The following is a 12668-nucleotide window of genomic DNA, read 5'->3' as shown; positions in this document are numbered from 1 at the left end:
CAAAAATCAGGACTTAGTCCCCGGAACGTCTGCTCGCTGCTGATCAATGCTGGTTACAAAGGCTGGACCTGGCATGGCAGCTGTAACCAGATGCACAGTATCAGCTTGTGCCAGACACTCAGACCAACGTCTATACTGAGCAGACTCCACTGCGACCGGGGAAGAATGGGAGACCACAGAGGACATGGTTCGAGATTTCCCCTGTGCAGCAGCAGAAACCCGACACCTAACATCCTTGACTTTAATATTGTCATAAGAATCGCCTCCTCAAGTTTGCAAAAAAGTACAAAAAATCAACAGTGATTTGGAGCAATAGGACAAATGTCAATGAACTAGACTCTGATATGTGCAAATGGGTCTGAAATAAAAATGAGAAAAAGGAGCTAATGAATTGAGAAATTAAAGGAACTGTCAAGTTTGGTGAAGGAAGCCTTTTAATATGAGGTTGTTTCACATTCAAAGGCAGGTAGTCTCAATGTTGAGCTATATGTGAGTATCCTACTATCCTGCCAGACAATGAATGAAAGCATATGTTGAGATTGTCAAAGAAATGATTCAATGAAAATGAAGTAGAGGTACTAGATTGGCCCCCACAGTCCCCAGACTTCAACCCAATTGAACACTTGTATAGATTAAGAAAAAGCTGTTTACATACCAAAGTGAATCAACCAGAATGCACAAATTTTGGGAACATGTAGAAGAGACCAGGAATCAAATTTTTGTTACAACATGCTTGAATCTGATCGAGAGCTTGTCTAGAAGGATTCAAATAGTGTTTAAAAGCAAAGGAGAATTTACAAAATACTACCAAAATAATGCAAATTAAAATTTTGATTTTTAGGAGCAAAAGAGTAACAATGCAGTGTCAAGAATCTGAATAACTAATCGTATGCAAAATAGTTTCAAGTTACATTTATGTATGAGATAGCCCAGATGATTATTCTTAAAAAGATGGTAGTCTCACGTTCAAAGATAAAGCGGATGATGAGATATGGAACCTGAAGAACAAAAGTAAAAAAAAAAATTACCCTATTGCGTGTCAGTGAATATTGACGTTGGTCACAATTGTAAAATTTGGCCTGGTTAGGAAGGTGAAAACGGGCTTGGTGGTCAAGGGGTTAAGGGAAATACTGAATATTTCCTCACAAAACTGTTCTTGTATCTCAACCACTCTGCTGCGTTGATGAGTTTCTTGCTTATACCTGTGAACTAACTCATTAACTATATATATATATATATATATATATATATGCTGTATATATATATTATTATTATTATTTATTATTATAGCGCCATTTATTCCATGGCGCTTTACATGTGAGGAGGGGTATACATAATAAAACAAGTACAATAATCTTGAACAATACAAGTCACAACTGGTACAGGAGGAGAGAGGACCCTGCCCACGAGGGCTCACAATCTACAAGGGATGGGTGAGGATACAATAGGTGAGGGTAGAGCTGGCCGTGCAGCGGTTTGGTCAATCGGTGGTTACTGCAGGTTGTAGGCTTGTCGGAAGAGGTGGGTCTTCAGGTTCTTTTTGAAGGTTTCGATGGTAGGCGAGAGTCTGATATGTTGTGGTAGAGGGTTCCAGAGTAGGGGGGATGCACGAGAGAAATCTTGTATGCGATTGTGGGAAGAGGAGATAATAGGGGAGTAGAGAAGGAGATCTTGTGAGGATCGGAGGTTGCGTGCAGGAAAGTATCAGGAGACGAGGTCACAGATGTATGGAGGAGACAGGTTGTGGATGGCTTTGTATGTCATAATTAGGCTTTTGTACTGGAGTCTCTGGGTGATGCAGAGCCAGTGCTATATGTATATATATATATATATATATATATATATGTAAAATTATCACTAGTAGTAGTATGTTTTTTGTACCTTTGTTACATGCTCTTCCAAATAAAAATAATTTCCCTTATTCAATCCAGTGTAAAATACATTGTGCAGACAGACAGACTAGAGGTAGGGTAGTACTTACCTTAACCTTTTTAAACAGCTGGTTCTTACTCATGGTGTGGTCATTTAACATAACAAGACTGTTATTTCTTTCACTGATCACTAAACTTCAAAACTCACAGAAGCGCTTTATGAAACACCGCAGGCAATAGCAACTACTGCTGAATGCTTTTGGGCTGTTCAACAGTAGTTGCTAAATCATAGCTCCCATTTTCAATAGCTCTGTAACAATGGATTGAATCTACACCACATTGACATATTAAGCTTATGATATATGTGACAATAGCAATTTTTTCCTGTTCTGCTGGACCACAAAAAACAGTACAGGAATGAATAATGAAGCAATATGCTTATTTCCATGGAAACCACAGAAAAGGACCATGAAATAAAAGATGTTTTCAATCTCACAGTAAACACTTTGTAATGGTCCTAGGCATTTGTTAAAAAAATCGAATATTTATACGGTCATTTTACAGTGTAAATTTAACAAGCAATTACTGTTCTTTGCTATCAACAAAAAAAGTCAACAAGTTATAAGGAAGATATAAAAGAAAAAATATTCTGGACATATTTTCATTAGTTAACGTGTAATAAAAGTCTTGAAATCTAAAAATAGTAGTCAGCTTTCCCATTAGAACTGACAGATTATAATTAAGTGAACTCTCGCTTTGTTCTCTAATAGCACAGTAATCAAATTAGCAAACTGAGATAATACTTTCAATACTTGATACATACTAGCCATGAATTGGGCTACATGTATCAGCTGACAGATTCTCTTTAAACAACAGAAATTTGGGGTATGGTTTTGAGAAATTGGTTGGAGGTTTAAATGGATTATTTAAACAGAAGAAATTGGAGATATGACTGAAAAAATTAGAGCTATAAACATTGTGTTTTATGTCCCAGGTTTTATTAACTTCCCTTGGGTTCTCTTTTGATTAACTCAAGTTTCAGATTCTTGTGTATAATTTATAATTTCTCCTAAACCACTTATAAAGTTCCATGCAACTCCACGATGACATTTGATTCTTTCAATCAAGTGTAAACTTTATATGTTCACTCTTTTGAAAAGAATAAAACATTTCTTATGCCATTTTCTATAACTGTTCCCATAGCTGCTATTCTGAAGGAGTCAAATTACAGAAAAATTGGAAGAAAACAAAGGTCCAATAATCATGCAATGCAATTTACCAGTTCATAAAACAGCAAAATTAAATCTCTCTTGAAAATTTATTAAATTGTATTTAATAAAATTGTATGTGGGATGTGTGAGCAAGTGTGAATTAAGTGAAATTATTTCAGGGGCAATATATTTTATGGCCTGTTGATGGTGTGAGCCGTTCAAAGCATTTCTTCTTAGATCTAATTAATTATCTGTAGTAGCAAAGATTATAAAATACTGAATAATGTGCTATATTCTGTGGTACATTTTTGTAAACTTGAAAATAAATCAATGATTTGTAAATATTATTGTGTTATTAGATTAACCTTTCTATGTTTTGCTGACATAGTCAAATGAGGGATTTTTTTTTTTTGGAGATAAGTTGGGTCTGTTAGTGTCATCATTTTGGGGGGAAAATAATTAACAAACTCTTATTAACCCTTAATTAGAAGGAATCTGAAATCTGACACAATTTTTTGCATTTTATGGTATTTGTTGTGCTGCACAAATATAGTGTTATCCATATTCTGAGGGGCAATCCAAATATGGCAATATCAAATTTGTATAATTATGTATTTTATTTTGTGTAATAAACGCACTCTTTGAAAACAAATTGCCATATTCTGACAGCCATAAGTTTTACAATTTTCCATCCATTATAATTTTCACAATTTTCCATCCATTATAATTTTCATTGTTGCCATGCCTCCTGAAGAAGCAGAGCGAAACACGGGCTGTTACAGAGGGACGCCATAGTGTCTACAGGGATTTGGGCAATACAGGTCTACATGTTCCATTTTCTGTTATTTTAACATCTAGCCAACAATGGCACTATACTTCTTTTGCGGCTAGCATCTATCCAGCCCTAGGTTTATTAACAGGCTGGGTTATAAACTATTCTATTTAGGCATGCTCATATAGCAGCCATTAAACACTTGTTTTCTAACTTTTTCCTTCCTTTGATGTCTTATGGTCATGGTTATTTGCACTTTACATAACTAATTTTTTCTGCCTTCTAAAGATCAGTTTGTGTATTTTTTTATAGGTATAATATTAGGTAATTTTGTATCTGATTATTAAGGCACGCATCTCCAGCAGCCTTTTGGTACATATGTTGGGTAGTTTTTTCTGCCTTATTCCCTGAGAATTTTTTTGTGACTATTTATGATTGGTAGAGTATAATATTGTATGGTTAAATCCCATGGCTTAATATGAATAGAGTCCCTCTTTTTATTTAGTACCTTTCTTTGTTATATATTTATATATTTATTACTTTTTGCACATTGTTATCAATAAAATATTACATTTTATTTGAACTGAATGTACTTCTTTTTTACCTGGGTATGAATTTATCAGTGGCAAATTTGGTGGTTGTTATTGTTGCCATTTTGTAGTACATGCAACTTTTTAAAGGGAACCTGTCACCTGAATTTGGCGGGACTGGTTTTGGGTCATATGGGCGGAGTTTTCGGGTGTTTGATTCACCCATTCCTTACCCGCTGGCTGCATGCTGGCTGCAATATTGGATTGAAGTTCATTCTCTGTCCTCCATAGTACACGCCTGCACAAGGCAAGATTGCCTTGCACAGGCGTGTACTATGGAGGGCAGAGAATGAACTTCAATCCAATATTGCAGCCAGCATGCAGCCAGCGGGTAAGGAAAGGGTGAATCAAACACCCAAAAACTCCGCCCATATGACCCAAAACCAGTCCCGCCAAATTCAGGTGACAGAGTCCCTTTAATCACTTTTGATTAATTCTTTTGGAGGCAAAAAACCCCATAAAAACAGCAATTCTATATTTTGTTTATTTTTTAAACATCCTTCATAATTTTCAACAATTGGCATTTTACCTTTTATTTCTGTTCGTTGGCATAGTAATGCCAGTACCACATTCATATAGGTTTTCATATAGCATATCTGCTGACCACCTCACAAAAATTTTTTAAATCACTTAAAAATAGAACAAATTGAATGTGACATAGGCAAATACTTAATGGTTTCCTATTAAGCACTGAATCCACAGTTGGGTTTGCCGCCATCCAATGAAAAATATATCTCAGCACACTCTTAAAATATGCTAACATAGCAACAATGACAAACAATATTATGAGTTAATTATAATTTAACATTCTAAAAAAATCTAAATTGCACTCAACCACAACAATGTGCAAATAATTTAATAACATTCTTTACTTACTGTATATAGCACCAGTCTATTCCACAGCACTTTAAAATTATGTAGGGACATGTGCAGTGTACCAGGAATGATGGAACATCTGTGCTGTGGTCCAAGGAGAGCCTGAAGTGACTTGGTGAGCACCTGACATTTCACTAGAGCCACTGATGATGGGGTTAGGCTTAGTTCCCAATGAGCAACATATCCTACTCCAGGACCATGGATGCATGGCAGCTGACCCCCAAGAGACTGGTGCAGAACAGGTAACTGACTGATGGGCACTGGGGACTTGTCAACTAACAAGTGTGCTATTTGCAAACCATATTGCTCAGGCACCTCCATGCAGGAAGAGGTGCCTTAAATAGTAAGTGTTCCCCAGCCTTTGGCTGGGGACACTTTATTATGGTGTGTGTCATTTTTTTAAGATGGAGAGAGCAAACATGCACCCTAAGCACAGTGCTCGGGGGCCTGCATACCGTGTGCAAGCCATGTGTGCACCCTGATCAGCCATGTACAAGGAAGAAGGAGAGTGGGATGGTGGCTGTAGCCGTGAGTGAGTCGGCGCCCCTGCCGAGGAAGAGGGGCTGCATCCAGGGACCCCAATGCTACATACAGACAATAAAAACAATGCCATGTAACACATTTCAACAGTTACAGAAGGAGTGAGAGCCCTGCTTACAAGCTCACAATCTTTAAGGAAATAGGGGTACACAATAGGTAGAACGTGCTTGTTATGTACAGTCCAGCCATTATTGTATTAAATACAGGTTTTCATTTTAAGCTGCATGATGTGGTCATCAGCCAGTAAATGTTTGAGTGCAGTTACTGTGTGCTATTATGTGCATGGAGGAGACAGATGAATAGGCAAGAGCAGATTGTGACTAACATTTAGTTGAGAACAGGGGAGAGTTAGGTTAGTGAGTTGAGGTGATTGGCTTGTTTAAACAGATGTTTTTTTAAAGCAAGCTTAAAAACATATAGGTTAGATATTAGTATGATCATTTGGGGTAGTGCATTCCAGAAAACTAGCTCAGCATGACAGAAATCTTGGAGACAGAGGTGCAAGGTGCAGATTATGGAGAATGTTACTCTTAGATCAGTTACAGATCAGAGGGCATGGGAAGGGTGATAGACAGAAATAAGAGATGAGATATAGGGTGGTGAAGAACTATGGAAAGCTTTGTGGGGGAGAGAGATGAATTTGTATTGTATTCTATAGTGAATAGGTAACTAGTGCAATGAGTGGCACATGGTAAAAGTGTCAGTGAAGTGACCTGATAGAAGTATGACTCTGGCTGCTGCGTTCAGGATGGTTGGAGAGGAGAGATTTTGGTTAGAGGGTCACAAGAGAGTTGCAGTAGTCCAGAAGAGAGTTAATAAGAGTAAAAGTAATAGTTTCAAAGGTGAAAAAGTTCAGATTATAGAGAAGTTTTCAATGTTCAGGTGACACGTGAGAGTGAGTGATTGGATATGGGGAATAAAGTAAAATTCTGTGTCAAATATGACCAGAAGAGAAAAAGCAGGTGGTTCAATGATTTGTGTGAGCGTTTTGCGCTCTGCTTGGTGATAGTGGATGGTTTTGGGTGATTGAGAAATGATGATAGGGCCCCAGTGTTGTGCATGGGAGAGGGGAAGAGATAGGGGCTGATAATATATAGAGACTGTGTAGAATATGTGAAAGGGCAGTAGAGGTAAAAGGAAAGAGCAGTTAGAACATACAGTATATGAAGCAAAGAGATATGGAAATTAAATGCTGTAGCACAACTAAACGAGGAGAATGTTTGTTTGAATATCTGGCATATCTTGCCTGTCTCCTGCTTTGTCCACTTGCCATGTTTAACTGATGACATACTTTGAAAATTTTGCACATAGAACAAATTTCACGTGTGCCCCAGCACACATGCTATCTTTAAGCCAGATCTGAATACTTTGGAAGTGTGTACTGGGATGTAGGACCAGTTTGCTTTGTTGAATAAGCAATTAGCAAGAGACCACAGCAGGCATTAATATGCAATATATACATTCATCTACTATGGACAGACAGAGGCCTCAAATCATCAAGTGAAAAAAAACTGAATTTTTAGCCTAAAACATAGGAAATATAGAATAGATCCCATAGATTCATATCCTAATAAATGAGAGAAGAATCCTTGCATTACAATGTGCATTTTAAACCACTATAGAAGGGCTGGTAAGAATGAATTGGATTGGAAGTTAAGTTATGCAAGTAGGATATGACCTCTTGCGAAAATCAGAGAAGCACAGTTTTTTCGAGATACTCTTAGACACCATATCCTCCTTGCAGTACTTTGGTTAAATGTTGCTAGTGGTGCAAATATGTGGTCAAATGTAATTTTTCACTGTGCTTGCTATCAATTGTTTTACATATGTGTTGGGCTTCAGACCTTATGTAATTAGGCTTTATTGTTGCTCGTCTTTTTTTTCTTATTGTATGGCAATCTGACAACAAATCAATTAAAACACAATTAACTTACAAACTTTGTTTAAATGATAGATCATTTTCTGAAGACATTTCTAAAAAGAAATACATATAAAAAATACTTATTCCTACATTACCACACACCTCTCTTGCTCCTATACTTCACAAAGTCACCTGACCAGTCTTTTTTGTATTTTCTTATCATGTCAGTGAGCACTGAAATCTTCAGAACTTCCAGCTTTGATGAGGCCCAGGAAGGTTCTGAGCAGGTGCACACATGGTCGTGGCACACATTGTCCAAAGACATACTCATAGAGAATTTAGATTGTTGGCCTCATTGGGGAGTGCAAACGGTAAAGCGTTGCGGAATATGTTGGTGCTATATAAATAAATAAAGAGATTAGATTATACCATGATGTTGTTACCTAATGTGCGTTTATGCAGAACCCTTCAGAACCTGAAGAGAGCTGGGAGCTTTAGCTTAGCATGTGGAGGCCTGATGATTCAGCAATGAGAAGAAAATGCGACAAGGACTGGATAGGTAAAGGGTTACTGATTTTCACATTTATTTGCTTATCATAGATCCTCTTTAAAAAATGAAGTCTGGGGCTGTAGGGAATTCAATCTGCATTTATGTACTGTGCATGTGTAATGAAATGTATTGACAAAATACCTCAACTGTGCATAATATGAAACCACTCATTAATGAAACATGAAAGGTGAAAATATGAATTTCATTTAGTACTACATGTAAACATTAAATGATTATTTTAATATTTGTATAGCTGAAACATACATAGCTAGTGAATCAAATAGGAGTAATCTTTCCCTGCATTTCTATGCCATTTCCCACATAAATTAATAGTTAGATAATCAGCACACTAAAGTTGTCATGTGCCAATCACTGTGACTTCTTTGAAGATCAAGCAGGCATTATAAATACACATTTTCTGCACTTTATTGCTGACAGTTCACTAGAATTTATGTCCTATAACTTTTAATGATAGTTCTGTATATTTCAGGAATGCCTAAGACACATTTTAAGAAAAAGAACTGTCAACTGAAATAATGATAGGCTCCTCAAAATGACATACCTTGTGCTTCATCTGAAAGCTTCTGAATGACAAGACGTTGCTACTGACAATCATAGTGCATGCTTTGTTGTACAGCTCAATATGGGTTTCCCCATATTTTCTGGCTCCTTCACATTCTGGATGAATTATTTAATAAATCATGGATGACACAAAACAATAATGCTAGTATAAAGTTGTTATGTTTGTAATAAATATCAGTGTGATGTATTTCTAATACACAGTTTGAATTGAATTATATTGAATTAATAAATGAGATTGTAATTTCAGTTTTAAAAACATGCAGTATTTTCCTTATCATCATAATTGTTATTGTCCACTTATCATCATAATTGTTATTGTCCAACCAATTAACAATAATAATCTTTATTGTTATATAATCATATTACATATTCCGCAGCGCTTTACAGTTTTGCACACATCATCGCTGTCCCCGATGGGGCTCACAATCTAAACTCCCTATCAGTATGTCTTTGGAGTGTGGGAGGAAACCGGAGAACCGGGAGGAAACCCACGCAAACACGGAGAGAACATACAAACTTCTTGTAGATGTTGTCCTTGGTGGGATTTGAACCCAGGACTCCAGTGCTGCAGTGCTAACCGCTAAACCATCGTACTTGTCCATTGGTCCAACCACTTTGTCATGATATATAAATTTATCTGCACATTTCTTTCCTATCCAGGAGCATACATAATTTAGCAGCCTCTCTATATATTGACAGCTTGCTTGCATGTACTGCTGAGCAAAAGATAATATCATTTCTTGAAGCTCTTGCAACATTCCCAGTTTTCAGTTTTACTAAATCCCAGTCTATTTTTTTATGTAGAAGTCTCCTATGGAACTAATTTCCTAGAACTTGTACTATATATTGAAATACTGAAATATTAAAGTATGTAGTAAAATTAATGATCATAGGAAATCTCATAAGGGCAACCATGGCAACTCATTAGCATCTTGCAATCGCATCACAGGGGTGCAATCGACTTCAGGATGGCCCCCTGCCCCAGATAACTTGACTCAAAATTTGCTGTCAAAGATTGACAGTGAAATATAAGTTCTTAGGCATCAGAAATCAGAGCTAACTCCAGTCATTGTTGTTAGAAGCAGGCTGTATAAAAGATTAAGCAATTGCTATGTATGATACAAGCTCAGTTTCTGACAGCGAGCTCAATACATGCACAGCAGATTTGAGAACGGAATTAAATATTCATATAAAAATATATTGGGATGAAGCATTCTAAATTTGGTAACTTATATTCTGCATGTACTTCAACAAAAAAGGAAAAATGTAAAATATGATAGACCTATGTATGTACATATCTCTATTTTTGCAGGATTTTTTATTAACTTTGTATATACTAGGAGTTTTTTGATATGTTAGCTAAGGTGATTGATTAAACAGAAGAAAAATGTAAAATAGGTTTCTCTTGAAATGAATTGTGTTGACCAACATGTGTACTACACCATATGAATTCCTGGACTAGTAGACTATGTTTAAAGAAGTTGTACATTTTAGCAGTGTTCAACTACTTGTGTAATTTTGGTAAACTTTTGAAAAAGTGAATTTTATATCTCCAAAATCTCATCCAAAAATATTTTATGTTCTTATATTTCAGACTGATGCAGCACTGATGTATGATGCAGTCCACGTGGTCTCAGTGGCTGTCCAACAATTTCCACAAATGACAGTTAGTTCATTACAATGTAATCGGCATAAACCTTGGAGATTTGGTTCTAGGTTTATAAATCTCATTAAAGAGGTAGGTCTTCAATTTTTAATTCATGTAAATTTACTGTAAAAAATACATGAACATATACTGTAAATTCTATTCAATCTGTATCGATGTGAATACTTTTCTGCCCAATGATGACAGAAGTATTCTAGGAGTGATACCTTTATTGGCTAACCAGAAAATAATATTTTGAAAGCTTTCAGAGCACAGTGGCTCCTTCTTCAGGCAAGATTACAATTGACAAGATTTGTAATCTTGCCTGAAGAAGGAGCCACTGTGCTTTGAAAGCTTGCAAACATATTATTTTCTGGTTAGCCAATAAAGGTATCACTCCTAGAATACTTCTGTCATCATTGGGCAGAAAAGTATTCACATCGATTTTTCTGGCTAACACGGTACCACAATACAATTTGTTATTGTACATCATTCAATCTGTATGAAAGACATAGACTGTGACAAACAGATAACATAATGAACTTTTTTCTTACTGTTTGGAAACATGCTTTATGAATACTTTCTCATACCTTGCAAAGTCTAATTGCTATTTTCTTCATTAGGCTCACTGGGAAGGTCTAACAGGCAGAATAACATTTAACAAAACCAATGGCTTACGGACTGACTTTGATTTAGATGTGATCAGTCTCAAGGAAGAAGGCCTTGAAAAGGTACTTGATGTTCAACCTATGGACTCAGAGCTTAACAAAATATTGAATTGTAATCTAATGAGGGTTACTTTTGATGTTTTAGTTCTTTATAGTTTTCTTCAGCTTGGGATATTCAATTAAATTTAAGCTATTAGCAATACAATAAAACACTAATGAACATGCCCAGGAGTGTTTTACAATCCAAGTAAACTGTTAAAGGTAAATTAAAAAGCACTAGTTTCCCTGAGCAATATTTACTGGATAATTGAATCTGATTTATTATTAAATTGCTTAGTACATAACATTTATTTCTACATCTAAAGTCTGAAGTTATTTATACAAAAGACGTTACTTTCAATTTTCAAAATAATTTTGAAACATATACCTCTGTGTGTTTAACCTGTTTTTTTGTAAAATAGGGGTACCTTTACTAGCAGCATCTCAAAAATTTTACTTGTAGCCATTGCCACATCCAATTAAGGCATTTTCAGGTTTAACTCCTTTACCCCAAGGGTGGTTTGCATGTTAATGACCAGGCCAAATTTTACAATTCTGACCACTCTCCATTTATGAGGTAATACAGAAACTCTGGAACACTTCCATGGGTGATTCTGATGATGTTTTCTCATGACATAGTTTACTTCACGTTAGTTAGTGGTAACATTTCTTTGATATGACTTGCGTTTATTTGTGAAAAAACAGAAATTTGGCAAGTATTTTGAAAATGTAACAATTTTCCAACTTTGAATTTTTATGTCCTTAAATTACAGAGATATGTCACATAAAATACTTAATAAGTAACATTTCCCACATTTCCCACATGTTGGATCCAACATTTTTTTTGTTAGGAAGTTATAAGGGTTAAAAGTTGACCAGCAATTTCTCATTTTTACAACACCATTTTTTTAGGGACCACTTCAAATTTAAAGTTACTTTGAGGGGTCTATATGATAGAAAATACCCAAAAGTGACATTCTAAAAACTGCATCCCACAAGGTGCTCAAAACCACATTCAAGAAGTTTATTAACCCTTCAGGTGCTTCACAGGAGTTTTTGGAATGTTTAAAAAAAATAAACATGTAACTTTCTTTCAAAATTTTTTTTTAGATCAGATCCTATTTGTTTTTTTTTACCAAGGTTAACAGGAAAATTTGAACCCCAAATGTCGATGTGAAATGTATCCTGAGTGCGCCGATACCCCATATGTGGGGGTAAACCACTGTTTGGGTGCATGCTAGAGCTTAGAACGGAAGGAGCGCCGTTTCACTTTTCAATGCAAAATTGGCTGGATTTGAGATCGGACACCATGTCGTGTTTAGAGAGCCCCTGGTGTGCCTAAACAGTGGAAACCCCCCAAAAGTGACACCATTTTGGAAAGTAGACCCCCTACGTAACTTATCTAGATGTGTGGTGAGCTCCTGGAACCCCCATTTGCATCACAGAAGCTTATAATGTAGAGC

The 12668-nt window shown here is 36.1% G+C and overlaps 1 protein-coding gene across 2 annotated transcripts in view; it reads left to right on the top strand.

Moving 5' to 3' along the window:
* GRIK2 (glutamate ionotropic receptor kainate type subunit 2) overlaps positions 1–12668 on the top strand; it is a 1405635-nt gene that overhangs the window by 883748 nt on the left and 509219 nt on the right. For both annotated transcript variants that reach the window (XM_069726310.1, XM_069726309.1), the window contains 2 exons: positions 10448–10591; positions 11122–11229. In XM_069726310.1, the coding sequence (XP_069582411.1) occupies positions 10448–10591; positions 11122–11229 (252 nt within the window). The remainder of the gene's footprint in view (positions 1–10447; positions 10592–11121; positions 11230–12668) is intronic.

This window comes from Ranitomeya imitator, chromosome 5 (genome assembly GCF_032444005.1).
Source record: "Ranitomeya imitator isolate aRanImi1 chromosome 5, aRanImi1.pri, whole genome shotgun sequence".
Classification (NCBI taxonomy): domain Eukaryota; kingdom Metazoa; phylum Chordata; class Amphibia; order Anura; family Dendrobatidae; genus Ranitomeya; species Ranitomeya imitator.
This window is presented reverse-complemented; position numbering and strand designations above follow the sequence as displayed.